The 27,751-nt window shown below is 46.8% G+C and overlaps 1 protein-coding gene across 2 annotated transcripts in view; it reads left to right on the top strand.

The window, feature by feature from the left end:
- Positions 1-24,782, top strand: part of L3MBTL4 (L3MBTL histone methyl-lysine binding protein 4) — a 488,059-nt gene extending 463,277 nt beyond the window's left edge. For both annotated transcript variants that reach the window (XM_066353255.1, XM_066353254.1), the window contains exons 18-19: positions 18,878-18,940; positions 23,216-24,782. In XM_066353255.1, coding sequence (XP_066209352.1) covers positions 18,878-18,940; positions 23,216-23,383 — 231 coding nt within the window. In that variant the 3' untranslated portion in view covers positions 23,384-24,782. The remainder of the gene's footprint in view (positions 1-18,877; positions 18,941-23,215) is intronic.
- Positions 24,783-27,751: the final 2,969 nt, after the last annotated feature.

The following is a 27,751-nucleotide window of genomic DNA, read 5'->3' as shown; positions in this document are numbered from 1 at the left end:
TTGCCCTTGAAACAACACTGCACATAATGGGGAGTTCGACTGAGAACTCAAGGGCAAGTTATTCATTCCTGCCTTTCAAGACATTCATCTGAAGTTTTGCCTTTCTCAAAGACTGAGAGTGGCCGTGCTCCTGGCCCCTCGCACCGTCACTGCCCAGCTCAGAGAGATGTCATGGGGAGGGCCCAGCCGGGATGCAGCCCCAGCCCTACGTGGATGTGCAGAGCAGCTGCGTCCTGAGAGTCGGTGGACATGGTAGAGAAGCGCGAGTTCAGTTCTGGTTGTGTCTCCACCCGACTTAACGCAGTGCGTGGCTCTCCAGCAACATCCTCAGCATATCCTTGAGCCTGCATGGCGTCCCGGCCTGCATTTTCAATCTGACCTTCCGCCCCGCCCCAACTAGCCCGCCCGCTCTGGGCTGCCGGGGCCTGGCTCCTCCCTGGACCCTGCCTGTTCTTATATCGACACAGTTGCTACCACTGCCTCAAATGCCACCAGCCGCCATCAGCTCAGCTCGGTGCTCACTTCCGGCGGAAGCCTCTGGGTTGGGTCAGACATCATTTCTGTGCTCCCTGGTCACCCGAGTCTTCTGTCTGCCCCAGCACTCACCAGTCTGACCCCTGAACAAATAAGAAGAGACCTTATCTCAGTCATTTAGCATGTATCTTGAAAACCTCTTGCTATATCCGGCACTTAGTAAATAACCAGGTAAATGTTTGTTGAAGGCATGGTGAATGACGAGGGCACCGTGAGCTGGATTTTGAAACCAAAAGTGGGATATATCTAAATAGAAGAAGAAGGGAAAACATTCCAGTTCTCATTCCAAAAAGAAGGGAACAATAGGAGGTTGCATGGAGGAGAGTATGATATATGCCAGGATGACCGATACACCATGCATTCTTTACTAACATTGATAATGATAGCAAACAGTATTAATACAGTTATACTAGAGCAAGTACTCTTATTTTATAGAAAGAGAAATTTAGGCACTCAAGACTAAATCATTTTTTTAAATTATTTTATTATTTCAATTGAATATATATGAGGTAAAGGTTCAGGTATGACACTCATAAAACATCATCTGCACACGGCATCATGTACCCCTTGCCCCAAGCGAAGCCTCTTGTCCCCACTTTTCCCCCTTTCTACCACCCACCTTTCTTTCCATCTGTCCATCGCCACAACGGTTGTCTGTGTCTCTATGTTATGTACATATTGTTGTTTTTTTCTTAATCGCTTTACCTTCTATCGTGCAGCCCCCCAAATCCCGTCACCTCTGATAGCTGTCAGTCTGTTCCATGGATCCATGTCTCTGTTTCTCTTTTGTTCATCAGTTTAACTTATTCATTAAATTCCACATATAAACGAGATCATATGGTATTTGTCTTTCCCTGGCTGGCTTGTTTCACTTAGAATGATACTCTCCAGGTCCATCCATGCTCTCACAAAAGGTAAGATTTCCTTCTTTTCTACAGCCACGTAGTATTCCAGTGTGTAAATGTACCACAGCTTTCTTATCCACTCACCTACTGATGGGAGCTTGGGCTGTTTCCATAGCTTAGCTATCATAAATAATGTTGCAGTGAAGGAGGGCTGCATATATTATTTCAATTTAGTGTTTCAAGATTCTTAGGATATATTCCCAGAAGTGGGATCACTGGGTCAAAAGGCAGTTTTAATTTTTTGAGGGAACTCCATACCATTTTTCACAGTGGCTGCATGAGTCTGCATTCCACTATCAGTGCACATCCCCGCCAACACTTGCTGTTTGTTGATTTATTGATGACAGCCATTCTGGCAAGTGTGAGGTGATAGCTCATTGTGGTTTTAATTTGCATTTCTCTGATGATTAGTGAACTTGAGCATTTTTTCATACATCTATTGCCCATCTTTATGTCCTCTTTGGAGAAACATTTATTCACATCCTTTGTCCATTGTTTTTCTTCTTTTCCAAGTGAGAAGAGGAGAGATAGGGAAACAGACTTTTACATGCACCCTGAGATCCACCTGGCAACCCCTGTCTGTGCCAATGCTCTGGGGCCATGCTCGCAACTGAGCTATTTTTAACACGGGAGGTGAAGGCTGCACAGAGCCATCCTCAGCACCCAGGGCCAAGCACTGCAACCAACCGAGCCATAGCTGCAGGAGGAGAAGAGAGAGAATGAAAGAGAAAGAAAGGGGGGTTGGAGAAGCAGATGGTAACTTCTCCTGTGTGCCCCGACTGGGAATCAAACCTGGGACAACCACACACCAGGTAGGCACTTGACCACTAAGCAACCCAGCCAGGGCCTTTGCCCATTTTTATTATTTATTTATTTATTTATTTTTGTATTTTTCTGAAGCTGGAAATGGGGAGAGACAGTCAGACAGACTCCCGCATGTGCCCGACCGGGATCCACCCGGCACGCCCACCAGGGGCGATGCTCTGCCCACCAGGGGGCGATGCTCTGCCCCTCCGGGGCATCGCTTTGCCGCGACCAGAGCCACTCCAGCGCCTGGGGCAGAGGCCAAGGAGCCATCCCCAGCGCCCGGGCCATCTCCGCTCCAATGGAGCCCTGGCTGTGGGAGGGGAAGAGAGAGACAGAGAGGAAGGAGGGGGGGGTAGAGAAGCAAATGGGCACTTCTCCTATGTGCCCTGGCCGGGAATCGAACCCGGGTCCCCCGCACGCCAGGCCGACGCTCCACCGCTGAGCCACCCGGCCAGGGCCCCTTTGCCCATTTTTAAATCAGATTGTTTGTCTTTCTGGTGTTGAGTTGTATAAGTTCCTTATGTATTTTGGAAATTAACCCTTTATCAGATGTATCATGAGCAAATATGTTCTCTTATGCAATGGGTTTCTTCTTGATTTGGTTGAAAGTTTCTTTTGCTATTCAAATGTGGTCTCATTTGTTTATTTTTTTCCTTTGTTTCCCTTGCCTGGGGAGGTAAAAATACTGCTGTGAAAAATGTCTGAGCCTTTACTGCTTGTGTTTTCTAGAATTTTTATGGTTCGTGACTTACATTTAAGTCTTTTATACATTTTGAGTTTATTCTTGTGTATAATGAAAGAAGGTGGTCTAGTTTCACTTTTTGCATGTAACTGTCCAATTTCGCCAACACCAAATATTGAAGAGACTTGTCTTTACTCCACTGTATGTTCTTGTTTTCTTTATCAAATATTAATTGACTATAAAGGCATGGGTTTATTTCTGGGCTCTCTGCTCTGTTTCATTGATCTATATGCCTGTTCTTATGCCAGTATCAAGCTGTTTTGATTACAAGGGCCTTGTAGTATAGTTTGATATCAGGTATTGTAATACCTCTAGCTTTGTTCTTCTTTTTCAAGATTGCTGGGGCTATAAGGGGTCCTTTTTTTTTTTTTTTGGTTCAATATAAATTTTTGGAATATTTGTTCTAGATCAGTGAAATAAGTCATTGGTATTTTAACAGGCATTGTACTGAATCTTTAGATTGCTTCGGGTACTATGGACATTTTAATGATGTTAATTCTTCCAATCCATGAACATGGTATATGCTTGCACTTATCTATATCTTCCTGAATTTCTTTCTTCAATGTCCTATAATTTTCTGAGTACAGGTGTTTTATCTCTTTGGTCAAATTTATTCCTAGGTACCTTATTTTTTGTTGCACTGGTAAATAAGATTTGTTTCTTAATTTCTTTTTTTGATAGTTTATTATTGGTGCATAAGAATGCCACTGATTTCTGAATATTTTGTATCCTGCTACTTTACCAAATTTATTATTAGATCTAGTAGTTTTTTGTTTGTTTGTTTTTGTTTTGACAGAGACAGAGAGAGGGATAGATAGGGACAGACAGACAGGAAGGGAGAGAGATGAGAAGCATCAATTCTTTGTTGTGACACCTTAGTTTGTTCATTGATTGTTTTTTTTTTTTTTCATATGTGCCTTGACAAGGGGCTACCGCAGAGCGAATGACCCCTTGCTCAAGCCAGCAGTTTTTGGGCTCAAGCCAGTGACCATGGGGTCATGCCTATGCTCCTGTGCTCAAGCCGGCGACCCCATGCTCAAGCCGGCGACCCTGCACTCAAACTGGTAAGCCCACACTCAAGCTGGATGAGCCCATGCTTAAGCCAGCAACCTCGGGATTTTCAACCTGGGTCCTCTGCATCCCAGACTGATGCTTTATCCATTGTGCCACTGCCTGGTCAGGTAGATCAAGTTGTTTTTTGGTAGAGTCCTTCAAGTTCTCTATGTATAATATCATGTCATCTGTAAATATTGACAGTTTGACTTCTTCCTTTCCAATTTGGATGTCTTTTATTTCTTCACCTTGTCTGATTACTGTGGCTAGAACTTCCAGAATTGTGTCAAATAATAATAGTGAAAGTGGATATCTCTGTCTTTCCTGATTTTAGGCTAAATGTTTTTAGTTTAGGATGGATGTTGGCTGTGGGTTTGCCATATATGGTCTGTATTATATTGGAGAATGATCCCTCTATTTCCACTTTGCTGAGAGTTTTTATCATAATTGGGTGCTAAAATTTATCAGATGCTTTTTCTGCATCTATTAGTATGCTTATGTGAATTTTATCTGTCATTTTGTTATGTAATATGTCACATTTATTGATTTTCAAATATTGTACCTATTTTGCATCCCCAGAATAACTCCCACTTGATTGTGATGTATGATCTTTTATTGTATTTCTGGATCTGGTTTGCTAGTATTTTCTTTTCTTTTCTTTTTTCTTTTCTTTCTTTCTTTCTTTCTTTTTTTTTTTTTTTTTTTTTTAGTATTTTTGCATCTATGCTCATCAGGGATATTGGTTTGTAGTTTTCTTTCTTTGTAGTGTCTTTATCTGGTTTTAGGATTAGGATAATGCTGGCCTCATAGAATGAGCTTAGGAGGCTTCCCTCCTCTTGAATTCTTTGGGATAATTTTAGAAGGATAGGTGTTATTTCTCTGTTATTTCTTCAAATGTTTTGTAAAATTCACCTGTGAAGCAATCTGGTAAAAGACTTTTGTTTGCTGTGAGTTTTTTGATAACTACCGTATTTCAATTTCATTTGTTATAATCAATCTGCTCAGGTTTTCTGATTCTTCCAGATTCAGTTTTGGAAGATTGTATGTTTCTAGGAATTGCTCCATTTCATCCAGGTTGTCCAATTTGTTGGCATATAGTTGTTCATATTATTTTCTTACAGTTGTATTTCTGTAGTTTCAGTTGTTACTTCTCCTCTTTCATTTCTAATTTTATTTATTTGGGTCCTCTCTCTTTTTTTCTTGATGAGTCTGATTAAAGGTTCAATGTTGTTTATCTTGTCAGAGAACCAGCTCTTGGTTTCATTGATCTTTTGTATTTTTTTTTAGTCTCTATGTCATTTATTTCTGTTCTGATCTTTATGATATTCTTCCTTCTACTTTCTCTGGGCTTGTATGTTATTCTTTTTCTAGGGCTTTTAGATGTTGGGTTACATTGTTTATTTGAGATCTTTATTACTTCTTGAAGTAGGCCTATAATGTTATAAATTTCTCTCTCAGGACTGCTTTCACTCTGTCAAATAGATTTTGGGTTGTTGTGTTCTCATTTTCATTTGTTTCTAGATAACATTTTATTTCTTGATTTCATTGTTGACACATTCATTGTTTAATAACATGCTACTTAGACTCCATGTGTTTGATTGTTTTTCAGTTTTTTATTCTAGTTGATTTCTGGTTTCATACCATTCTGGTCAGAGAAAATGTTTGATATGATTTCAGTCTTCTTGAATTTGTTGAGATTTGTTGTGTGTCCTAACATGTGGTCTATCTTTGAGAAAGTTCCATGTGCACTTGAGAAGAATGTATATTCTGCTGTTTGGGTGTGAAATGTGTAAATATCAAATCCATCTGATCCAGTATATTATTTAAAGTCACTGTTGCTTTGTTGAATTTTTATTTGGAAGATCTATTCATTGGTGACAGTGGGGTATTAAAATCCCCTCCTATAACTATAATATATTGTTGTCAGTCTCTCCCTCCATGTCCACCAAGATTTTCTTTATATATTTGGGAACTCTTATGTTGGGCACACATATGTTTACAGGGGTTATAGCTTCTTACTATATTGTTACCTTCAGTATAATGTAGTGACCTTCTTTGTCTTTTGTTATGACCTTTGTTTTGAAGTCTGTCTTGTCTGATATAAGTATTGCTATCCCTGCTTTTTTATTTTATTTCCACTTACATGGAATATTTTTTCCATCCCTTCACTTTTATTCTATGTGTATGTTTTGTTCTGAGGAGGGTCTCTTGTACACAGCACATGTATGGGTCATGTTTTCTTATCCATTCAGCTACCCTATGTCTTTTGATTGGAGCATTTAGTCCATTTACTTTTGAGGTTATTATTGATATGTACTTATTTATTGCCATTTTATTCTTTAAACCTATAATTCTCTTTCTCTCAATTTCTTTTTTTTCCTCTTCTTATAGCAGGCCTTTTAACATTTCTTATAGTACTGGTTTAGTGGTAATGAGCTCCTTTAGCCTTTTTTTCTGTCTGGGAAGCTCTTTATTTCTCCTTCAATTTTAAATGATATCCTGGCTGAATAGAGTAGTCTTGGTTGTAGGTCTTTGATTTTCATCACTTTGAATATTTCATGCCAGTCCCTTCTGTCCTGGAGTGTTTCTGCTGAGAAATCACTGACAGCCTTAGGAGGGCTCCCTTGTAGGTAACCGACAGTCTCTGTCCTGCTACTTTTAAGATTCTCTCTTTGTCTTTAAGCTTTGTCATTTTAAGTATGATGTGTCTTGGTGTGGGTCTCTTTGCTTTCATCTTGATTGGGATTCTGGGCTTCTTAAACTTGTGTGACTTTTTCCTTCAGCAAGTTAAGGAAATTTTCCAACATCATTTCTTGAACAAGTTCTCTCTCCTTCATTCTTCCTCTTCTCCTTCTGGAACCCTTATAATGCTGATGTTGTTACATTTGTTGTTATCCCATAGCTCCTATAGGCTTTCGTCAACTTTCTTAATTCTTTCTTATTGATAACGTGCTTGGGTGCTTATTATTATCTTGTCCTCACTGGCTACTGATATCTTCTCATGTATTCATCGTTTCAGATATTGTATTTGTCGTTTTTGACTGGTTCTTTTTTTGGTTTCTGTGTCCTTTTTAATGCTGACTATCTCTTTAAGTTCTCACTGAGATCATTCATTCTTCCCCTAGCGTCGTTGAGCATTCTTATAACCATTGTTGGAAACTCTGCATCTGGTATCTTGCTTGCTTCCATTTCATTTAATTCTTTTCTGGAGATTTCTCTTGTTTTTCATTTGGAACATATTTCTTTGTCTCCCCATTTTTATGTGCCTCTTTATGTTTGTCTCTGTGTACTAGATAGATCTACTATAATCCCAAGCATGTTATGAGGGATTTCTGAGATAGGTGTCTTGTGGGCCTCAGTGCCACAGCCTTTTAGATCATCTGAGCTAGGTTATTCAGAAGTGATTCTTATGTGGGTTATGTGCCCTCTTTGGTTATAGTTGAGGTTTGCATGCTGTTGGCATATTTTTGGGTAGTGTTAATCCTCAGACTGGCTGATTATAATAAGGATAGACCTCATTCACCTTGTATGAGTCACTGTTCAGGATTTGCTCCAAGTTGTTCCTGTCTGATTTCTGTCAGAGGTTCCCTGTGGCTGTGCAATTTGTGTGTTTAATTGGGTCAAGCTGTGGTATGGTTTGAACCCCACAGCTGTGTGCATTGATTTTGGGTCCTTTTGGTCAGGACTCCAGTGCTGGTTTTTGTGTTGTTTTGTTTTGTTTTGTTTTTTTACAGAGACAGTGAGAGTCAGAGAGAGGGATAGATAGGAACAGACAGACAGGAACGGAGAGAAAATAGAAGCATCAATCATTAGTTTTTCGTTGTGACACCTTAGTTGTTCATTGATTACTTTCTCATATGTGCCTTGACCGTGGGGCTACAGCAGACTGAGTAACCCCTTGCTCAAACCAGCAACTTTGGGTCCAAGCTGGTGAGCTTTGCTCAAACCAGATGAGCCTGCACTCAAGCTGGAGACCTCAGGGTCTCGAACCTTGGTCCTCCGCATCCCAGTCCAATGCTCTATCCACTGCGCCACCGCCTGGTCAGGCTCCAGTGCTGTTTGATGTCAAATGTTATGTGTAACAAGCCTGGGCTACCTGTCTGGAGCTACCACTTTATTCCCTGTTTGTGGCTGCATCTACTAGGCCTGGGTATGTGTGGGAGGAACCAGGCTATGTTCCTGGATTGGCTTACTGTAGCTCTCAGTTAGATGCAAGTTAATAGAAGTCCAAGGCTCCTTGAGATCGGTGTTCACCTACTGGTTTCTCCAGTTCTCCCTCTACCCCACCCTGGAGATTGCCTGGACTTCCTCCAGAGTCTCATGAAGAATGATTATAGAGTGGACCCAAGCTGGTCATGCCCCTCTGACAATTCCACAGGGCTCAAGATTGGTAGGACAGGGCAACCGGGTCTGCAGGACAAGGCCAGTGGGTCCTCCACTTGGGGGCACTGTGGTCAGGTGCTCATTGGGTAGAATATGGCTTCTACTCCTGAGCCATACCTCTCAGTCTCTGCCAGAGTCTGCAACTGACCACAGGAGGAGTGCACCACAGGTTCAGGTTGGGTGCAGCCAGCTGTCCCCTTTGCAGAAGCAAACTTGGCAAAATGGGCCACCAGGGCATGGACAAACAGATCAAGAAAGTCTTTTGTTGGGCGTAGCACTGCCTGAGTCATGGGAGGGGGCAGGCCACTCTCCTCTCAGCTCTGTAGCCACTCCTGTACGATTGGAGGATTGGAGCCTCTGGGGGGATGCACACTTTAGATGTCCCTGCTCCAAGAGATCAAGGCAGCCCTCTGCTGGTGGTGGCACAGGCCCTCAGGCAGAGAGCGAGGTGCTCGTCTGCTAGCTCCTGGGTTGTGCCACCAGAAACCCAGACAGGAGGTTTTGAGGGGTCACACCACAGGTCCCAGCTCTGCACTGCTCCCTTCCCTCCACAGAACCAAATGGAACCCAGTGGATGGGGCCAGCTGGACCTGGGAATGAAAAGCCAAGCAGCCCTCTGCTGGGGGTGGTCACAAGCCCTCAGGAGGGGAGGAAGCTGCCCCCCCAACTCCTCAGCTATGCTGCCAGAGAAAATGGCAAGGGAGTCTTCCGCTGGAGGAAAGACTGGCCCCGTTCTAAACCCATGGGATTCAATGACCTTCTGAGAGTCTGCCTATAGATTCTCCAGAAAAAGAGTGCACTTCAGACCCCTGTTGGATGCAGCCAGCAGTCCTCTTTGCTCGGCAACCTGTTTGGAGCTACAAGTCATCCACAGTTTTTGGCTGCCTCCACGGGGCCTGGGTGCACATGAGAAGGACCATGCTGTAACCCAGCATTGGCTTTTACCAGCACCAGGCCCAGGGGCGGGGCAGCAAAAGCCCCAAGGCACCTCAGGATCTGCTTCTGGGTGCCTTCGCCTGCTGGCTTCCTTTCAGGCTCAGTCACTGAAAGAGCTTCTGGTGGAGCCACAAAGATGGGGCGAGTGGATCTTCCACTGAGGGGAGGTGTCAGTCAGGCTTCAAGGGTGGTGGTGGGTGTGGCCTCCACCCCAGAGTCACAGGGCTCAGCCTGTCCCAGATTTTGCCTCCACTTCGGCAAGGGGAGCCTTTAGGAGTCAGATAAGCAGGACTCCAGAACCTGGAAGCTGGGTCTACCAGAAGCCAAGAGGGTCGTTCTATTGAATCTCCTGAGAGGAGGAAGTGCTAGTCAGGTATGTAAGGCAGTGGGGGAAATGGCGTCCCCTCAAAGCCAGACAACTGAGTCACTGATAGCCCCTGACTCGGCCCAGACTTCTACATGTTGGCCAAGGCAGATGACTCCTCCACAGAGTGGGATGAGAGAGATTCCGAGGGGAGGGCAGTTGCTTCCCCCAGGCTGATGCCACTGGGAGGGGAGTGTTCCACCCAAGAAAGATGGCATCTGCGGTATCGGAGAATGACTCAGCACAGTGATCCTAGTGGCTGTCCCCCCCCCCCCATGTCTCTCCCCAGAACCACAAAGCCCTGACTCTTGTAATGTGGCTCTAGTCCCCTCTCTCTCCCCCTCTTCTGGAGCCCAGGGTGAGTTTTCTGTGTTGGCCCTTTAAGAAGTTGTCTGCATCTCTGCAGAGTCCTGTCTCCTTCTGGCAGATAGAAACGGAAGCTTTTTGCAGCCGGATATTTTGTGGGCACCTATTCCAGGCTCCGAGCTCTGGGCTGGGTGGCCTGCATTGGGATGTAGGCCCTTCCTTTCTCAGAGGGAATTACCCCCACCTCTGGAATATCCCTCTGGAAGCTCAGCCACTGCCCTAAGGAGCAGGGCTAGCCTTTTATGTGTTTCTGCACTTCCTACCAGTCTGGATGTGGCTTCTTCTATAAATCTTTGGATATACAACTCTTCATCTAGTCTTCAGGATAACTGACCTTTCATTTAGTTGTAACTCCATTTTGGTCCAGGGAGGGAGTGAGAATAATAGTCACCTACTCTACCACCATCTTGGAATTTCTTGAGACTAAGTCATTTCTTAAAGTCACATAGTGAGCCATATCCAGAGCTGATGTGTTGCTCACCAGGCACACTGCCAATCTGCGTGTAGAGAACAGTGACCAGGGGCGGGAAGTTGGGACAGCTGTGTTAGGTTTGCTTGCAGGTTTACCAGCTGCAAACACTTTGCTTGATCAGTGCGTGAGCACGTGGCAGAGGCATGTACGTGTGCAGAGCCTATATGAGGCTATGGGTGCTTCCCCTGGGCAGTGATTCTACCAGATCGCTCTCTTGCCACCGTGAGTTGTGGTTTTCCTTGCTCCCTTGCCCTTACTGCGAATAGCAGATTCTCCTTTATTTATTAGCACTTTTATTTTGTTTATTTGTGAGCCTCCAGTAAATGAGTATGGCCCAATACTTTCTGGCTTCGCAGTTTATCTACTGTCTGCCCGAATCCAATGTGAATCTGCCTGGCCTCGGTCACCAGGGTTACATTGGGCCAGGCGTGGAGTCAGGCACCGGCATGTGTGTTAGTTGGTGGACACTCTGGGCCATCATAGGGTCTTAGGCAGAAAGTCACTTTGTGAAGATGGTGCTTCAGGAAGATGAGAATGGCAAAAATCTTCCAAAAGAGTAAGAGTGAGAAGAGGCCAAGGAGAGGGAGATGGCCAGACGTCACCACCACACTCCTAGTGTGGAAGAATTGGGGTCTGGGCAGGACACTACACGAGAAGGAACCACCCAAATCTAGTATGTGTTTTAAAGTCAAATTCAACAGCACAGGGACACAGATCAGGAACTGAGATAAAGAGATGAAATGAACCAAACAGTTAAGGTGCCTCAATGAAGAATTGATGCTTCTAATCTCTCTCCCTTCCTGTCTGTCTGTCCCTACCTGTCCCTCTCTCTGATTCTCTCTCTGTCTCTATCAAAAAAAAAAAAAAAGAGAGAGAGAGAGAAATTAAGTGAACCAACTGTGATTCCATGCAAAGTCTCAGCACTGTAGTCCAGAACCTCCTTAGGATAATAATGTGAGAGCACAGGGACCTAGAGTTCATCTAAGGGAATGGGAAAACAGTGATGCTGTTGAAAGAATCGAAACTCTGGGGAAAATATCCAACTTGGGGACAGGAGGTTAAGATGATGAATTTAATATGGGACATTTTGAGTTCCAGCCCCCTGCAGATTACACCAGTGAGTTTGGAACAGCTATTGCAGTGGGCAGAAATACACATGGCAGCGAGTGCTCACCAAGCAGGTGACCGTCCGGAGAGAGTGGCAGGGCTAGAGGTCAGCAGGCCCGTGTAGGCAGTGCTGGGGCCGCGTTTGGAAAGGGTTACCCCGAAGAGATGCGGGGGGCGTCACGGAAGGCAAGCCCAAGGGGAGGCGCCTGTGTTCAGATGTGGGTCAAGGCTTCCTGGCTGGCTGTGGAATTGGGTTTTAGGGGATTTGAAAAAATTGTGTGTAGCCTGTATATATATTTTTTTTCCTTAAGAGGAGGACTCAAAATAATAAACGTGTTTTGATTTTTTTGAAGGGAGCCACTATCCAAAAAGAATAGGAACCGCTGTTTTAGGAACATTAAGCACTGAATAGGAAATTTGTAGGGGGGCTCTGATCTGACAAGTTTCAAGTCTGGCACTGAACAAAAGTGAGAAAGTAAAAGGCGATTAAAAGGAAGTCGATGGTCTTATTAGGTTAAAAAAAGATTTCAAAAGGAAGGGACTCACTGTGGGGAAGACCAAAGATGGCATCAGGGGTTATGGAGGAGACGAGGCCACCGTTCCTGTGTCCTCGTCATCGAGTACATACGGACCCCCAGCCTTTATCCCTGGAAGAGTCCGTGGGGATTGTCTAGATTGGGAATAAAACCACCATTGGAGATGCTGTCTTCAAAACGTGCTCCTGCCTCTGATGCTCCATCGCCATGGCTCCCCTGAGGGTGCCCTGCGGAGGAGGCTGGGTAACTTTTTCATTTATACATTGTAGTCTTGATATCGACCTAACGGATGCTCTTGAGGGCAAGGACCACATCCTAAATTTCTGTCACTATCCTCACACTCTTATTTCCTAGCACTACGCTGGGTCCTCAAGAAGAATCTGATGGGTTCAAAGTGTGGGCCTTGTGATAGTTCAGTGTGTCACTTTGAAAGTAAAGCACTCCTCAGAAGGGAGTCCATTCAGGGGGCGTTCCAGAGAGTGGCAGCAGCCAGGTTTACGGCTGTTACTTGCACCACATGAGAAATGGCATGCGGGTGGTGGGGATTTGAAAAGGCAGTTCAGGGCCAGCGGGAACATGGGGAGGAGGGGTGTGTTTTGTGCCCTGTCCCCATGGGAGAAAAAGCCCAGCAGACAGGGTCAGGGCCTGATGGAAATGGACTGGTGCGTCTTTGTGTGAGGGCCATTCACTGAGACTGAAGGGGGGTGGTGGCTTTGACGGAAGACAAAACAGTGCAAGGACAGTCCCTTTTGTCTGCCTCCATTGTCTGGGAGGAGGACCTCAGCTCTCCTCTGCTCTGTGTCACCTGTGAAGAGAAGCCAGCCCAGGCGGGGCCTCCTCACACTTCCAGAGCACGGGAGCTGGTCTTTAACCCTCGTCACTGGCTGTTTCTACAGGAGCAGTGTTTGTCAAAGCACAGCTGGGCTTTAAAGCCATTGTAGTGGTTCTAAAATGAAAGTGCGTACTTGTAGAAAGTTTATTTAACTTTTATTAGAAATGAATAGGTGTGTGCACACACTCAAGTTATGGTCGGTGTGAAGTGTATTTCTTACTCTGGGTCATAGAAATATTCTATAGAATAGTATAGGTGTTTAAGAGCAGGGACTAAAATATCCTTATATCTTTTTACATCTTTATAGCAAAGTATCTTGCCCAGAATAGGTGTCTGTCCTTTATGTGAGTGAGGAAATGAAAGAATGGGAAGGTAAATTTTATGCAGTACCCTCCTGCCAGGTGTCCGTGGGCACATGAGGGCTGCATGTGACATATTATATGCGCATTATAGCATATATGCTCTATGTGACTCAGGTATGTTTGGTTCACACATGGGTACTTGTAGTTCTTATTTTCAAAAATGCTTTTTAAAGCAGTATGGATAAATCACACCAGCCTCAAGTAAGTGCTCCCTAAATGTCCATTAACTTTAAAAGATGGTGGTTGCCATCAGGAGGGGAGTGTTTTTGAAAAATTCAGGGGATTGCTAACTAAGCATAGAAGCCTAATAACACAGAGCCCTCAAAAAAAAAGGGGGGGGGGGCAAATAAACTGCACTGTTAACAAATGAGAGCCAGGCTGGAAACATGGGCCCCAGCGGACTGCATCAGTACAATCAGGCACACAGCTACAGGCTCAGCAAAATGGAAAACACCACCATTTGGAAAGATTTAAGGGAGCAGCATCCCCACCGAAGAAAATAAGGCCCGCTGAGCTCCATCCACGAGGACGCCAGGAAAAGTAGGTCGCTGGGGAAGTAAGTTGGGTAAAGCGATGGGGCCCATCTAAGAGCCTGCACGCTGTCTGTCATCGTTCTTAGTCTTTGCCAAACTGCTGTGTCATTGCTAGAATTAACTCGCTCAGTGTCCTTCCATACATAACAAGGCCGTGGCTTTAGCTGTGGGACACTGTGCTCTCAGGACTCAGGGAACACCCACACATCAGCCTCCACACCAGGTGTGCTTTCCTGAAGCCGAAGCCGAGGTCGTTGGCCCCCGGACTCCTGCAGAGCCGCCATTCCCACAGAAAAGCAGACAGGTTCACTCCGCCATCTTGGTGGGGCGCAAACAGGTGGTACTTTCCTCTCCCGTAGAGCTTGCTCCCGTCTCTCTGAACGGTTCTCCTTATTTACCACAAACTTGAAGAAGAAAAGTTTTTAAGGAGAGAATGAGAGAGAAACTCTGATATAACTCCAGGGTATGTTAAAGCTCATCACTGTACATTTAGAAAATCTGTAGCAAAGTTGGTGTTCTACTAAAGCTTAAAATATAATTTCCTTTTAGGGGACTAAATCTTGACTAATAATATTGAGTCATGGTCAAAGCCTTTAGATATTTTTCCATTCTGGCCAAAAAAGTCTGCCTGTTAGATTTCATGAAACTTGCTCTTCTCTTTGTAAAAGGAAAGATAGGTTAAATGGAATTAGAATCTCTTTCCAAAAAGAATTTCAGACAGATGGTAAAGCAAACTTGATGTCTCTGCCCCCGCTGTCTGAGGGAGACAGACTGACTGACGCGGAAGGTGACACGGAAGATGAGGCACCCAGCTGCGCTGACGGTGCTCCTCGGGCCGCCGTGCTCACACTGGTCTCTGTACTCCTTGGTTTAACACATTATTTATTCCTACTTAAAAACCCAACCTACCTTTGCCGTGGATAATGATTTTTTTTTTTTTTTTTTTTTTGCTAACAATACTAAGAAGAGGAAATGTGATCCTTTTTACTTTAAGTATTTTTTTATTTATTCATTTTAGAGAGGAGAGAGTGAGAGAGAGAGAGAAGGGCGGGGAAGGAGCATGAAGCATCAATTCCCATATGTGCCTTGACCAGGCGAGCCCAGGGTTTCGAACTGGCGACCTCAGTGTTCCAGGTCCACGCTTTACCCACTGCGCCACCACAAGTTAGGTGATCCTTTTTTTCATTTGTTCGCTCAGCAAAGGATATTTTTAACCTACGTAAACCATCGAAACAACACGCAGCCCTTGTGCTGTGAGCAGAAGTTCCTGGAGATTGTATTTAAAAAGGCCATCTCTCTCCACATACTTGACTTTGCCTGTGGGGACCCAGGGGTCCTCTTGGTGGCATGGTTTCCCACAGAAGATAGTGACTGAGGTACAGTAATATGTATGTCTTCAGCTAATTCTTGGTCCCTCTTTTCTATATATTTTAATTTCCCTTACGACATTTCTGTCCCTCTTTCTGTAAAAAAAGTCATTGCAAAAGAACCCTCCTTTAGAGTAGTGGCTCTTAACCAGGGCAATGTTGGCAACGTTTGGACAAATTTCTGGTTGTCGCAGGGGGGTGTACTGCTGGCACCTGGCAGGTGGGGCACGGCTGCCGCTAACCACCCACAGTACACAGGCGGCCACAGTACAGGGAGACGGGCCCAGCAGGCAGGGGGCGCTGGGGCTCAGAACCCTGCCCTGGACCGCTTCCCTGGATCCCTCCGCGCCTCTCCCGGCCTGTGGGCAGGTGCTGCGTACTTCACCTTGCAGCACCTGCTGCCGACTTCACCTTGCAGCACCTGCTGCCGCCGGCTCCCTGCCGTGCTGGCGCTGAGCCTCCAGGCCTGCCGGGCCCCCCACAGCCTTCTGCAGCCGCCCAGCTGTGTCCGACCCAGCCCATGCACACACTGCCAGGTCTCTCTCAGGCTCTTTCTCACGCTGTTGTCCTTGTCCTGGGCCCTACTCGCCCGTTAGGATCAACTGAGGAGTCCAAAACTAGATGCCACGCATTTGATCCCGGTTCACCTCTGTGGCCTGAGCCTTGTCTGCAGTGGTTTTTAAAGCTCTCCAGGTGGTTCCAAGGTGTGGTCAGGGTGGAGACCCAGGGATGGCTCCAGGGCTCCCCGGGGCCTGCTGACAGAAGTAGAATGGCACCCCTGGAGGCCACAGCCCTCTGCCTGCAGTTCCCACCCCTCCCCTTCTGCTGTGCAGCTGGAGCAAACTGGACTCTCCTACTGAAGACACGGTCCTGCCGTGGCCCTGGGCCTGCGATGATCTGTGCTGAGAGCCAGCAGTCCCGTGCCAGCTACCGCCGCCTCCCTGGGGTGTGTTTGCTGAGCTCCCACCTGAGATGCCCTCTGTCCTCTCTAGAAGCCATTCTTGCATACTGGACCGTGCACATGGTGACTAGTAAGTCCTTCCCTAGCCATTTTCCTTCTCTCCGCCCACCACCAATCAAACCTTTAACTCATGAAAAGTTCAGGCTTGCCTGACCAGGTGGTGGCGCAGTGGATAGAGCGTCGAACTGGGATGCCGAAGACCCAGGTTCCAGACGCCGAGGCCGCCAGCTTGAGCGCGGGCTCATCTGGTTTGAGCAAAAAAGCTCTCCAGCTTGGACTCAAGGTCACTGGCTTGAGCCAGGGGTTACTCGGTCTGCTGTAGTCCCATGGTCAAGGCACATATGAGAAAGCAATGAACAACTAAGATGTCACAACAAAAAACTGATGACTGATGCTTCTCATCTCTCATTCCTGTCTGTCTGTCCCTGTCTATCCCTCTCTCTGACTCTCTCTCTGTCTCTGTAAAAAAAAAAAAAAAAAAAGTAAATAAATAAATAAAGTTCATGCTCAACCTGATCACAGGCCCAGCCTTTCCAGCACCCAGCAGAGCCTCACTTGGAGCCGTGGTCGGGACATACGGGACCAGAAGAGCAGCCTAGGGAATGAGGGGACAGGATGAGCTCCCGATGTTCAGACACGCAGCAGACAGAGGGACCCATTAGGACCGAGGTGTCTATCGTCTTTGTGAACATGTGCATTTTTATGGCGCCTGTGAGGCACCCACCCTCCCAGGATGGCTGCCAATACAATTCTGAGAGCCCATCATGAGGAGCAGCAAGCCTTGGAACCCATTGGCTTGGGTTCGAATCCAGGCTCTGCCACTTCCTGGATAACCTTGTTGTGTCTTGGCTTCTCTCTAAATCAGTGTCCCGGGTCCCAGAAACTCTGTAAGCACTGCTGTCACCTGCACCAGTGACCATGCATCTGCCACTTGGCCATCAGTATTCCAAGGTTTCCCTCAGCTCCTTGGAAATAAGCTTCGTGTTTCCAGTCCACCTGGGAAACAGAAACTGTTATCTCAGCAAGCAGACTCGGCTCCCTGGATACATGGGCGGCCAGAGCTCTGGGCTCACAGGTGCAGTGGCTGGGAATTGTAAGAGCAGAGGAGGCCAGACGGGGACACACTGACACTCCCAGATGTCCCTGTGGCTTAAAGGTGCCATTGTGGGGCAGCATAATGACTGGTTTGAAAGGATTCTTTTATTTTTCTTCCTCATCATCTCACACTTTAAGATGATTGCCAGTGACTCATGATTAAATATTTTTGCAGAATCAGAGGTGAATATACTCATTGTCCCTAAGAAGATGCTCTGAAATCTTCATACTAGACAGGCTAAACACCGCTGTGAGTCTACGGCACAGAGCTCGAAGACAGGCACACACAGGTGTCAGGGCCAAGGTTCGCCCTGTGGGTGTTGGCCCGGTTCGCTCTGTTAAGTGGAAATAAGCCAATCCTGTGCTATTCTCTTCTGCAAAGTGCGGGGAGGTGCCACAATCTGCTGATGTCTTCTGGAGCCCCTGACGGGAGCAGGCACTCCCAGAGCTCTCTGACTGCAGGACACGTGGACACAAGGCCTGGGCTCTCTAGCCTTCCCTGGGCCTTCCCAGGAGACAGGAACAAAACTCATGTGTACACAGTTCAGTCCACACAAGAGGCCACGAGCCAAAAAGAAAGAAGAGACAAAAAATCAGCAAGACAGTTCCTCCTAGAAAGTCTTCCTCCCAGGATTCATTTCCCATCGCTTTCTAGCTTACCTTTTACCCCTGCTGTGGCAGTGCTGGACCTTGCCAGAAGTGGCTGGAACCCAGGGCCATTCTGGTTGTTAGGAGTCTGCATCTCATCACATTTGTCAGTCAGCTCCTCCAAAGTATCCCCTGGGAACACTCAGTGACTTCCTGAGCTTGTAGCCAGATCGTTGCCGGATCTCTATTATCAGAAGGAGTTTGGGGCATGTGTGGATGGAGAGAGAGGAAAAGGTAAGGCTGGGAAATTGAACCAAAGAAACCAGTTTTCCAGAATTCAGAGTTAGGAGTCAGGAAACTTCAGTTCCAAAACCATCGTTGGCACCGAATGGCCGTGATTGACCTTAAGTGAGTTATTAAGTCTCTTTGGGTTTCAACTTCATAGTTATTTAAGTGGGTCCTTTACATAAATCCCGGAGTCCCTGTGGTGAGTCAGGCTTTGGGTGAGGAACTGGACACTCAGATAAATGAGATGGGACCTGACCCTCAGGTCTACCAGAAGGCCAGGTGGACATGTCCTTATCTTTGACAGACGTTGTGGTAAGTGCCATGCACAGACCCCCTGCCCTCATCTCTTACCCACAGGGTGGACAGGAGAATCAGATGAGGGAAGGTTCTAGAATGCTAGAACTCCTCACAGATGGAGACTATCATTGTCATCATGTAGGTCAGCCTGGAAATAAGAAGGTAGTAAAGATACGAGGGGCTGATCTAATTTCTGAGCTGGAGAATGCTAATGTGACTTGATGGTTACTATTCAAATCCCCGGTGTTTGAGGGATTCAACGACTATTTGAGCCCAATGTTGAATTACTACAACCCAAGCAATTACTTCAGGTGCATGTTTTAAACCAGGCTTTCATCTTGCGCTGCAGGTAGCGGAGTTCATACAGTCTCTGCTGGGCTGTGAAGAGCATGCACAGTACTTCAGAAAAGAGGTAGGAAATGTGAAATTATATATATTTCTATACTGCTAGACCCAGAAGGGCTTTGTTTCCATTTACTTAAGTATAAATAAGAGCAGTTTGGGAGGCAAGCGAAAGAGGTCCCAGCAGGAAAGAGCGTGGCCGTCGACGGCACAGCAGGGCCGGCCGCTGTCTCTGGCTCGCGTAGATGTGCTGGGCTTTAGCGCAGAATGTGGTGCCCGGCTCACACAGCGCGCTGAGGGAGCGGACTGTTTAACTACATTGATTAATTAATACTCATAGGTGTTGTGAAGCTTCTGCACTGTGACTTTGGGTGACATTGGGGGCAGAGAGGAATCCCACCATGTGACTGCCCCCAGAGGGGCGAGGGGTGTTGTCCACTCCAGAGTGGCGGTGGGACCGTCCTGTGTAGCCCTGCACTGCAGCCGCTTCGGGAGAAACGCAGAGAAGCCACAAATGCCTCTGTGGGGTTTCTGCTTCCTGCTTCCTCTTGGCTACACACGTACCGAACTGCTTATCATTTATCCTGGAATTAATATCCATAGCTCCAGGGGCGCCAGAAGAGACTGGACCCGCTACAGAATGACAATGCAGATAACAACGACAGTTCCTGTTTGTCGTAGGCTTGCCACGTGCCAGGCCCTGTGCATCCCTGTCCAGTTGTTGCCCTTGGGTCCTCACAACTCTCTAGGGCGGCTCAGCGATGAAGACCCGAAGGCATCGGAAGGGCAGTCAGGTTGCAGCACGCATCCACCTGAGTCCAGAGCCCCCAGCACTGCTCTTTTTTTTTTTTTTTTTTTTTTTTTTTTTCTGAAGCTGGAAACGGGGAGAGACAGTCAGACAGACTCCCGCATGCGCCCGACCAGGATCCACCCGGCACGCCCACCAGGGGGCGATGCTCTGCCCCTCCAGGGCGTTGCTCTGCCACGACCAGAGCCACTCTAGCGCCTGGGGCAGAGGCCAAGGAGCCATCCCCAGCGCCCGGGCCATCTTTGCTCCAATGGAGCCTTGGCTGCGGGAGGGGGAGAGAGAGACAGAGAGGAAGGAGGGGGGGAGGGTGGAGAAGCAAATGGACGCTTCTCCTATGTGCCCTGGCTGGTAATCGAACCCGAGTCCCCCACACGCCAGGCCAACGCTCTACTGCTGAGCCAACCGGCCAGGGCACCAGCACTGCTCTCAAACTCTAAGGAAACTGGATTCCTAGAGCCTCTAGGGAGCGACACACACCCTCCCTCTCTAGAGGTTGGGCACACATGGCTCAGGAGAAGTACTCTGTGAGTTCGGGATCCTGGACCCTCAGAACCTGGCAAGCCCTGAGTTCCAGGGAACTCGGTATTGGATCACTGCGGTGCCAGTGGAAACCTGGGTTTTTCCTGGTTCCGCCTGAGCCCAGCACAGCTTGGGCCAGTTGGCCCAGCCTCACACTCGGGCCACTCTGCATCAAGCAACACCCAAGACCCACCGTGCCCACAAGTTTCTTTGCAAGCCAAGTTACTCAAACCTGGCACTTATGACTGGCAGTGTCACCATGGGCACATCCCTTAATCTCTCTTACCTCTTCTGTATAAACACAGAGTTCTGTGAGGGGACCTTTAAGGATCAGGATTAGTGTGTCTACAATACCTAGCCCAGCTCTTGCCCTAGAGCTGAGGCTTAATAAGTGGCAGTCCTGGAGACCAAAGGGCCGGCTCCTCTGGGGACCGAGGAGCCCTGCCTGTCATCCCCACGTCGTCTCTTTGAAGCTGTGTGACCTCAGGCAAGTCAATAGGCTAATTAACCATAGGTTTTTTTTTCTCACCCACCTTATGGGGTTGTTCAGATGATCAAACACATCGAGATTAGACTATCACTCCATAAACATTAACTGTTATTGTCGTCACCATCGCCACCGCCGTTACTTATTCCTAGCACAAATAATAACTGGCCAGTGGATGTGGCCGGAACCTGCTGGAGCGGAACCCAGGTCAGGGTGTGGAAGCAGGGAGCTTCTCTCCTCCGATCTGGGAAACACTCTCTCACCCCCAGGAAAGGTGTTCCATTTCCAAATGCATGATTCTTCATCAGGCAACATCACACATGCACAGGAAGATTTTTAAAACTCTTTTAAAACTTTTAAGCCCTCGCCAGGGATCCCGGGTGATCCCTCCTTCATCAGTGAGACATCAGTACCACAGGTTTATATCATTCATTTAAGAGGGTTAGAAACATAGGACTAAGTTCATGAAAGAATGTTACCACAGAAAACCCTTTCTTTTTTCTTTTCTTTTCTTTTTTTTTTTTTTTTTAAGTGAGCTGAGCGGAGACAGATTCCTCTTGTGTCCCAACCGGGATCCACCCCCGTCTGGGTTCAGCGCTCAAACCAATCGAGCCACCGGCTGCAGGAAGGGAAGAAGGAGAGAAGGGGGAGAAGGAGGGGGAGAGAAGCAGATGGTTGCTTCTCCTGTGTGCCTTGATCAGGGATAGAACCCCGGGACATCGATACACCGGGCCGACACTCTAGTCACTGAGCCAGTGGCCAGGGCCAGAAAACCTTTCATCCTGTCCTTCTGGTTCCAGAACCAGGACTCATTCTGAGCCAGTGTATGTAAATAGGTTACCTGGGTGTAGAACCTCCCGCCCACAGGCTCCGAGGCCAACCCCTGAGACAACACGGGGCCTCTGGAAACTGTGGGAACACAGTCTGCACAGTGGCCACTGGCCATCACGTCAGTCTCAGGAATGCTGTTACATCTCAGAGCACAGGATGTCTTAAAAGCTAGTAAACAGGCCCTGGCCGGTTGGCTCAGAGGTAGAGCGTCGGCCTGGCATGCAGGAGTCCTGGGTTCGATTCCTGGCCAGGGCACACAGGAGAGGCGCCCATCTGCTTCTCCACCCCTCCCCCTCTCCTTCCTCTCTGTCTCTCTCTTCCCTTCACGCAGCCAAGGCTCCACTGGAGCAAAGTTTGCCCGGTAGCTGAGGATGGCTCTGTGGCCTCTGCCTCAGGCGCTAGAATGGCTCTGGTTGCAACAGAGCAACGTCCCAGTTGGGCAGAGTATCGCCCTCTGGTGGGCATGCCGGGTGGATCCCGGTCAGGCGCATGCGGGAGTCTGTCTGACTGCCTCCCCGTTTCCAGCTTCGGAAAAATACAAAAAAAAAAAAAAAAAAGCTAGTAAACAAAACATTTATTTGTATCTCTGCTTATTATAGCATTTATCATTGAAAAAGTAACATACAGGAATCCTAAAAGAAGAAAATAAAAAACAAAACCAGGACTCCACCAGCCGAAGATAACTTCCCTTAACATTTTGTACAAAGATTTTAGGTAATTAACTACATATATGTAGACATGAAGTCATGCACATTTAATTTGACAAATGAAAACTGAAATTTTTCTGTGTCACCATATCATGTTTTGTTAACAACTCATGAAAATTTTCCCAAATCATTAAGTGTTTCATTGAGACATGAATTTTGGTCACTGCCAGGTGAGACCATAATCAGTTTACTTCTGCTGTTTCTCAAATGCTTGGTTGCTTTCAATAATTCACCATTATAAATAACACTAGAGTGCACTCACTGCACACCGTTCTCTCAGGGACGATTCCTGGAGATTTATGTGGCAGATGAAAGTGAGTTATTTTTAAGGCCCTTGATACAAATTCAGGCCACGATATTCAAAATATAGCAATAGAAATCGAGCCCGGGGGCAGTAAGTGTATATCAGGGGTCCCCAAACTACGGCCCACGGGCCACATGCGGCCCCCTGAGGCCATTTATCCGGCCCCCGCCGCACTTCCGGAAGGGGTACCTCTTTCATTGGTGGTCAGTGAGAGGAGCATAGTTCCCATTGAAATATTGGTCAGTTTGTTGATTTAAATTTACTTGTTCTTTATTTTAAATATTGTATTTGTTCCCGTTTTGTTTTTTTTACTTTAAAATAAGATATGTGCAGTGTGCATAGAAATTTGTTCATAGTTTTTTTTATAGTCCGGCCCTCCAACGGTCTGAGGGACAGTGAACTGGCCCCCGTGTAAAAAGTTTGGGGACCCCTGGTGTATACTGAATTCCTGTTTAACAGAGTGAAAGCCTTTTTCACTCAACTTTGTCTTGGAGTCCTGGGGGTGTGGAGCTGAGGTACAGTTGGCACCAGGTGGCGCGGGATGGCCTCATTCACTTGTCACTGAGCTTCGCAGGGAGGCCGAGAGCTCAGGTTCAGAGTCACACGGCTCAGCACCCAGGAGTCACCGGAGGGTAAACAGGCTTTCACGGCTTTTTTATTTTTCTTTCTATTTATTTATTTACATGCAGCAGATTGATGGCAAAGCCTTCCTGCTCCTGACCCAGACGGACATCGTCAAAGTGATGAAGATCAAACTGGGCCCAGCACTGAAGATTTATAACTCGATCCTCATGTTCAGGAGCTCCCTGGACCTCCCTGAGGAAGCGCCTGTCTCAGGCCAAGAAGCCAGGGGCTAAACGCACTGGGACCTGCTTCTCTCAGCAATAAAGTTGGTCCGTGTTGACTCTGTTTCAATGTCCCCATTGTCATATCCGCATTCCTGGACTTTTTAAATGGCTGTGGCTTATGTGTTTAGATGTTTCTGATGACTGGTCCAGTGCCAGGGATGGGGGCCCTGGCACGTGTACATTTTGTGACTGTCTTGACCTTCAGTGGGGTCCTTTCTGCTCTGCTGTGTAGCCACAAACAGACCAAAGATGCCCGCACACACACCTCTGCTCTTCTCCCTCACTCTAAAAGAAGCCATTTCCCATTTTGAAAGCATAACACTCTCAAGTGGTAAAATAGTAGAAAATAGAATTCATCCGTCCATTGTTAACGTTCTCACCGGAGCATCTGAGCTCAGCTGCAGTTTGCCACCTGGGTGTGGTGCAGCTAGGAGGATGCAGAGCTTTAGAAAGATTTCATGAGATTTTCGTTTACTTTACTCAGGAAAGTGTGAATCTTTAAAAAAAAATAATACCAATAAGCACATGTCTTCATGATTCATAATTCTTTTCATTCCATTGCCTGATTCCTGGGTGTGCTCACGGGGTCTCCTGAGGTGGCCCCCAGCGTCGCCTAACAACAGCCTATAGTAGAAGCGGCGAGACCCTCCTGAGGCCGCTCCACCAGCAGTGCCCGGCAGGCTGGGTGTGGGACTGCAAGGGGCCTCATCCTGACACTCACATTGACTAGGGAGCCAGATGGCCACCTGCACAAAGTCCGCCCGGCTGCCATGCTGAGGGGCCTCCCAAACCTTGTTTATCCTGCTGTCTGTCTGTCTGTCTGTCTGTGTCACAAGCAGTTGTGCTGCATCTCAGCCTTGTGTCCATCTTTACTGGGACACATCATTAAAAGGGACAATCTCCCACCCACTGAGCTTGCTGTTATTTGAACAATTCTGGATTGTTATCAGACCTTCTTTGTTTTGTGCAAGTGACTGTACCTGGGACTTACACTGTGTGGAGTCAGTCCAACTGTGTTGTTGTTGTTGGAGGAAGTGCTTTTAAAGACAAGCACTTCTTCACTGGCATGCTCCTATAGGAAGAGCTACAAATGCCCCATGCAGTGGAGTGCCATTGTTTTTCTTAGTGGGGAGGGAAAGAAATGGATAAAAGGGACTCAGGCCTGACCACACCCATTTGCTTCATCAAGAATCGTTTGCTTTAAGAAAATCGATTCTGCTTGGAGAGTTTCTCAAACTTTAGGTTGCTGGGGGAAAAAAGCTTTAAGTGATCTTGCAAATATTACATTTCTATAGATTCTTACACAGATGGAATTTTAATATATTGTCAGTCGATGTAAATTTTTGTTTTGTTGGAGCTTTGTTTCATTTTTTGGGTTTTTTGTTGTTGTTCTATAGACTGCCATGTACAATTAAAATTCTTGCTTCTTCATGTTAAAATTTTAATATATTTTAAAAGGTAATAAACAGATAAAATAAAACGTTCACCGCTCTGCCTTAATGAATATGATGCTATAGCGTGTTCCCATGCCGCAGCCCGGAGGCTGTTTCTTCCCTCCGTGGACAGAGGAAGCTCGCACCGCATGCTTCATCCAGCAAGGATGTCACCATGTGGGAGTCCTTGGGATAAGTTCTCTTAGGAAAGTAAATTTAGCTGTTAATAACTTGCAAGATTTAATTTTTAAAAATACTCAGAATTGGCCCTGACCGGTTGGCTCAGTGGTAGAGCATCGGCCTGGCGTGCGGGGGACCTGGGTTCGATTCCCGGCCAGGGCACATAGGAGAAGCGCCCATTTGCTTCTCCACCCCACCCCCCCCTCCTTCCTCTCTGTCTCTCTCTTCCCCTCCCGCAGCCAACGCTCCATTGGAGCAAAGATGGCCCGGGCGCTGGGGATGGCTCCTTGGCCTCTGCCTCAGGCGCTAGAGTGGCTCTGGTCGCGACAGAGCGACGCCCCGGAGGGGCAGAGCATCGCCCCCTGGTGGGCAGAGCGTCACCCCTGGTGGGCGTGTCGGGTGAATCCGGGTCGGGCGCATGCGGCAGTCTGTCTGACTGTCTCTCCCTGTTTCCAGCTTCAGAAAAATACAAAAAACAAAAACAAAAACTCAGAATTGCTCATTGTAGAGGCTCCATGGAAGACATGAGATTTGGGTTTGTATATTTAATACATTTCAACAGAAGGATCTAACAGAACACATAATGCCAAACAAGCCCAGTTAAGGTTGAACCGCTGTGTTCCTAGAAGACTGCGAGGTCAGACAGAGCTTGATCCAGATATCCAGCTGCCTGCCCCACTCCTCACTCACCCAGCACCTCAACCACGACGTAATCAAAAAGCAACTCAGAGGACCCCACCCTCGTCTTCCCCACCTGAGTGAATGATACCATCATCACAGGAGCTGCCAGAAAACTAAACTTGGCTTTCTTTATCAGTTTCCAGGCTATAAATTCCTCTTCCAGCAGCACATCACTGAGCACGGACACAGGAAGAGAGTGCCCGTCAGTTTTCCTGCTGGCCGCCGCGCCCTGAAGGCAGGCAGGCCTCACCCCTCCCTGCCTTAACTTCAGAGCTCCTCTCTTTTCTCCACACTCCCCTTTCACTTAAGCCCCTCTCATTCTTGTCAAAGCGGGTGCCTCTGACTGCAGTGATGTCTCCCACTTCCCCTTACCATTCCTCAGTCATCTTTCTTGGCGCCTTAGCTGTTAGGCTCTCACTTACTTAATGGCCTGACAGCAGCTGTGCCTCCACCATACTGCCCCTCACTCTTCATTGTTATCACATGCTTGTCTCCCCTCACTGGTCTAGAGCTTCTGTGAAAACGAGGATCGCTGCCACCTTGTTATCTTCTCAAGAATTTGACAGTATCTTGTACTCAATAGCCACACAAGAAGTTATTTGTAGCATCGGTGGATGAAATAAACCAAACTGAAATCTAGATCTCAGCTCTGCAACTTCTTAAAGAAGCATAACTTCTATGTAAAACAAAATAATTTGTACTCCAAGGCGTTTTTTAGTTTTATTTTGCAGATAGGTGCATGTATGTAAATGTAACTGGCATCACACACATGTAAGGTGTCTGGCACCTAATGGCAACGAGGCCCCGACTCAAATCCTGAGATTTGAGTGCCTACCCAGGTGCCTAACCTAGAGGTATTTCCTAACCAGCCAGCAAAGACCAGCTTGCCCCATTCACTCATTTCTTTTGAAGTATTGAGTTTTGATTGCATTGTGTTTTGCCTCAGATCATTTTAAAGAATATTCAGTTTGTTCCTGTAATTACCAAGGCAGAAAAATATACTCTTGAATGTGAGGTGTTCCTATGAATATATTCTTAACAATTAAGAATATATTCTTCATGAATATTTTTTCTTATAAATTCTTCTTAAACCTTATTATCCTTATAAATACAATCATAAGGAATATATTTGTTAATAGATCCTTGAATATTCAGAGAATTCTTATATAGCCTTCCCGTGAATAAATATATTAATGAATAATGTATTCACAAGAAAGATTTCTTTAAAAATAAGTTCGTGTTACACACTCCTTCTGCCCTTCAGTTTCTAGCCACAGCAGGAAGCTGAGAGCGCTTCACCCCTCAGGGTGCTGCTGTGAGACAAAGAGAAACTAACTGCTCAACTGCAACTGGAGTTCAGCAAAGAGGTTTTGCTGCCTGAGCCGCCTGGTGACTGGAAACAACAGGTGTGATGGCCCGCTCCCAAGTTTTCTGCACCATAACGCCTTTCAGGCAGATGTTAGGTTTTGAACCCAGTGATCAGTAAGACGGCCCTGCTGCCGCTGCCAAATGCCTGGGTGCCTGGGTGCCCTGGCTGGGATGCACAGGGAAGTCCAGAGGGCCTAATGGTAGCCATGAACACTCAGGTCTTGAGTGATGGGAGCAGAGGACTATGGTTACATTGACAGCCGGCTTTGGGGATGGCGGCACATTGGCAGGAAAGCTTTACTATCCTAATCACTGCTTGCTGATTGTGGCCGTGAGCATGGCAAGAGGTGGAGAAAAGTGAGGCAAAGGGGTTGTGGGATTAAAAAATAAAAGAACCACCGTTAAATAAAGAATGGAAAAGCAAAATGTGCAGAAATGAGACTTTGAGTTTAAAATACTTAGAGTTTTTCCTCCAAATAGTTCTGTTTCATGGGATCAGACTAGCTGTGTGTGGTGTAGCCTGCAAGGCAACACCCATCAATTACCCATTTACTTCCATTGGAAATTAGATTGTGTTCCTTCCGTTTGAGGAATCGAGACATCAGGGCAAATTGATGCATGAAGAACACAAAGTGCTGAGAAATCCCAGGTTAAACCCAGATGTTCCCACAATGGCTTTTCACAATCATTGAACTGCAGCGGATAGCAATTGTGT

This window comes from Saccopteryx leptura, chromosome 11 (genome assembly GCF_036850995.1).
Source record: "Saccopteryx leptura isolate mSacLep1 chromosome 11, mSacLep1_pri_phased_curated, whole genome shotgun sequence".
In the NCBI taxonomy this organism is placed as follows: Eukaryota; Metazoa; Chordata; class Mammalia; order Chiroptera; family Emballonuridae; genus Saccopteryx; species Saccopteryx leptura.
This window is presented reverse-complemented; position numbering and strand designations above follow the sequence as displayed.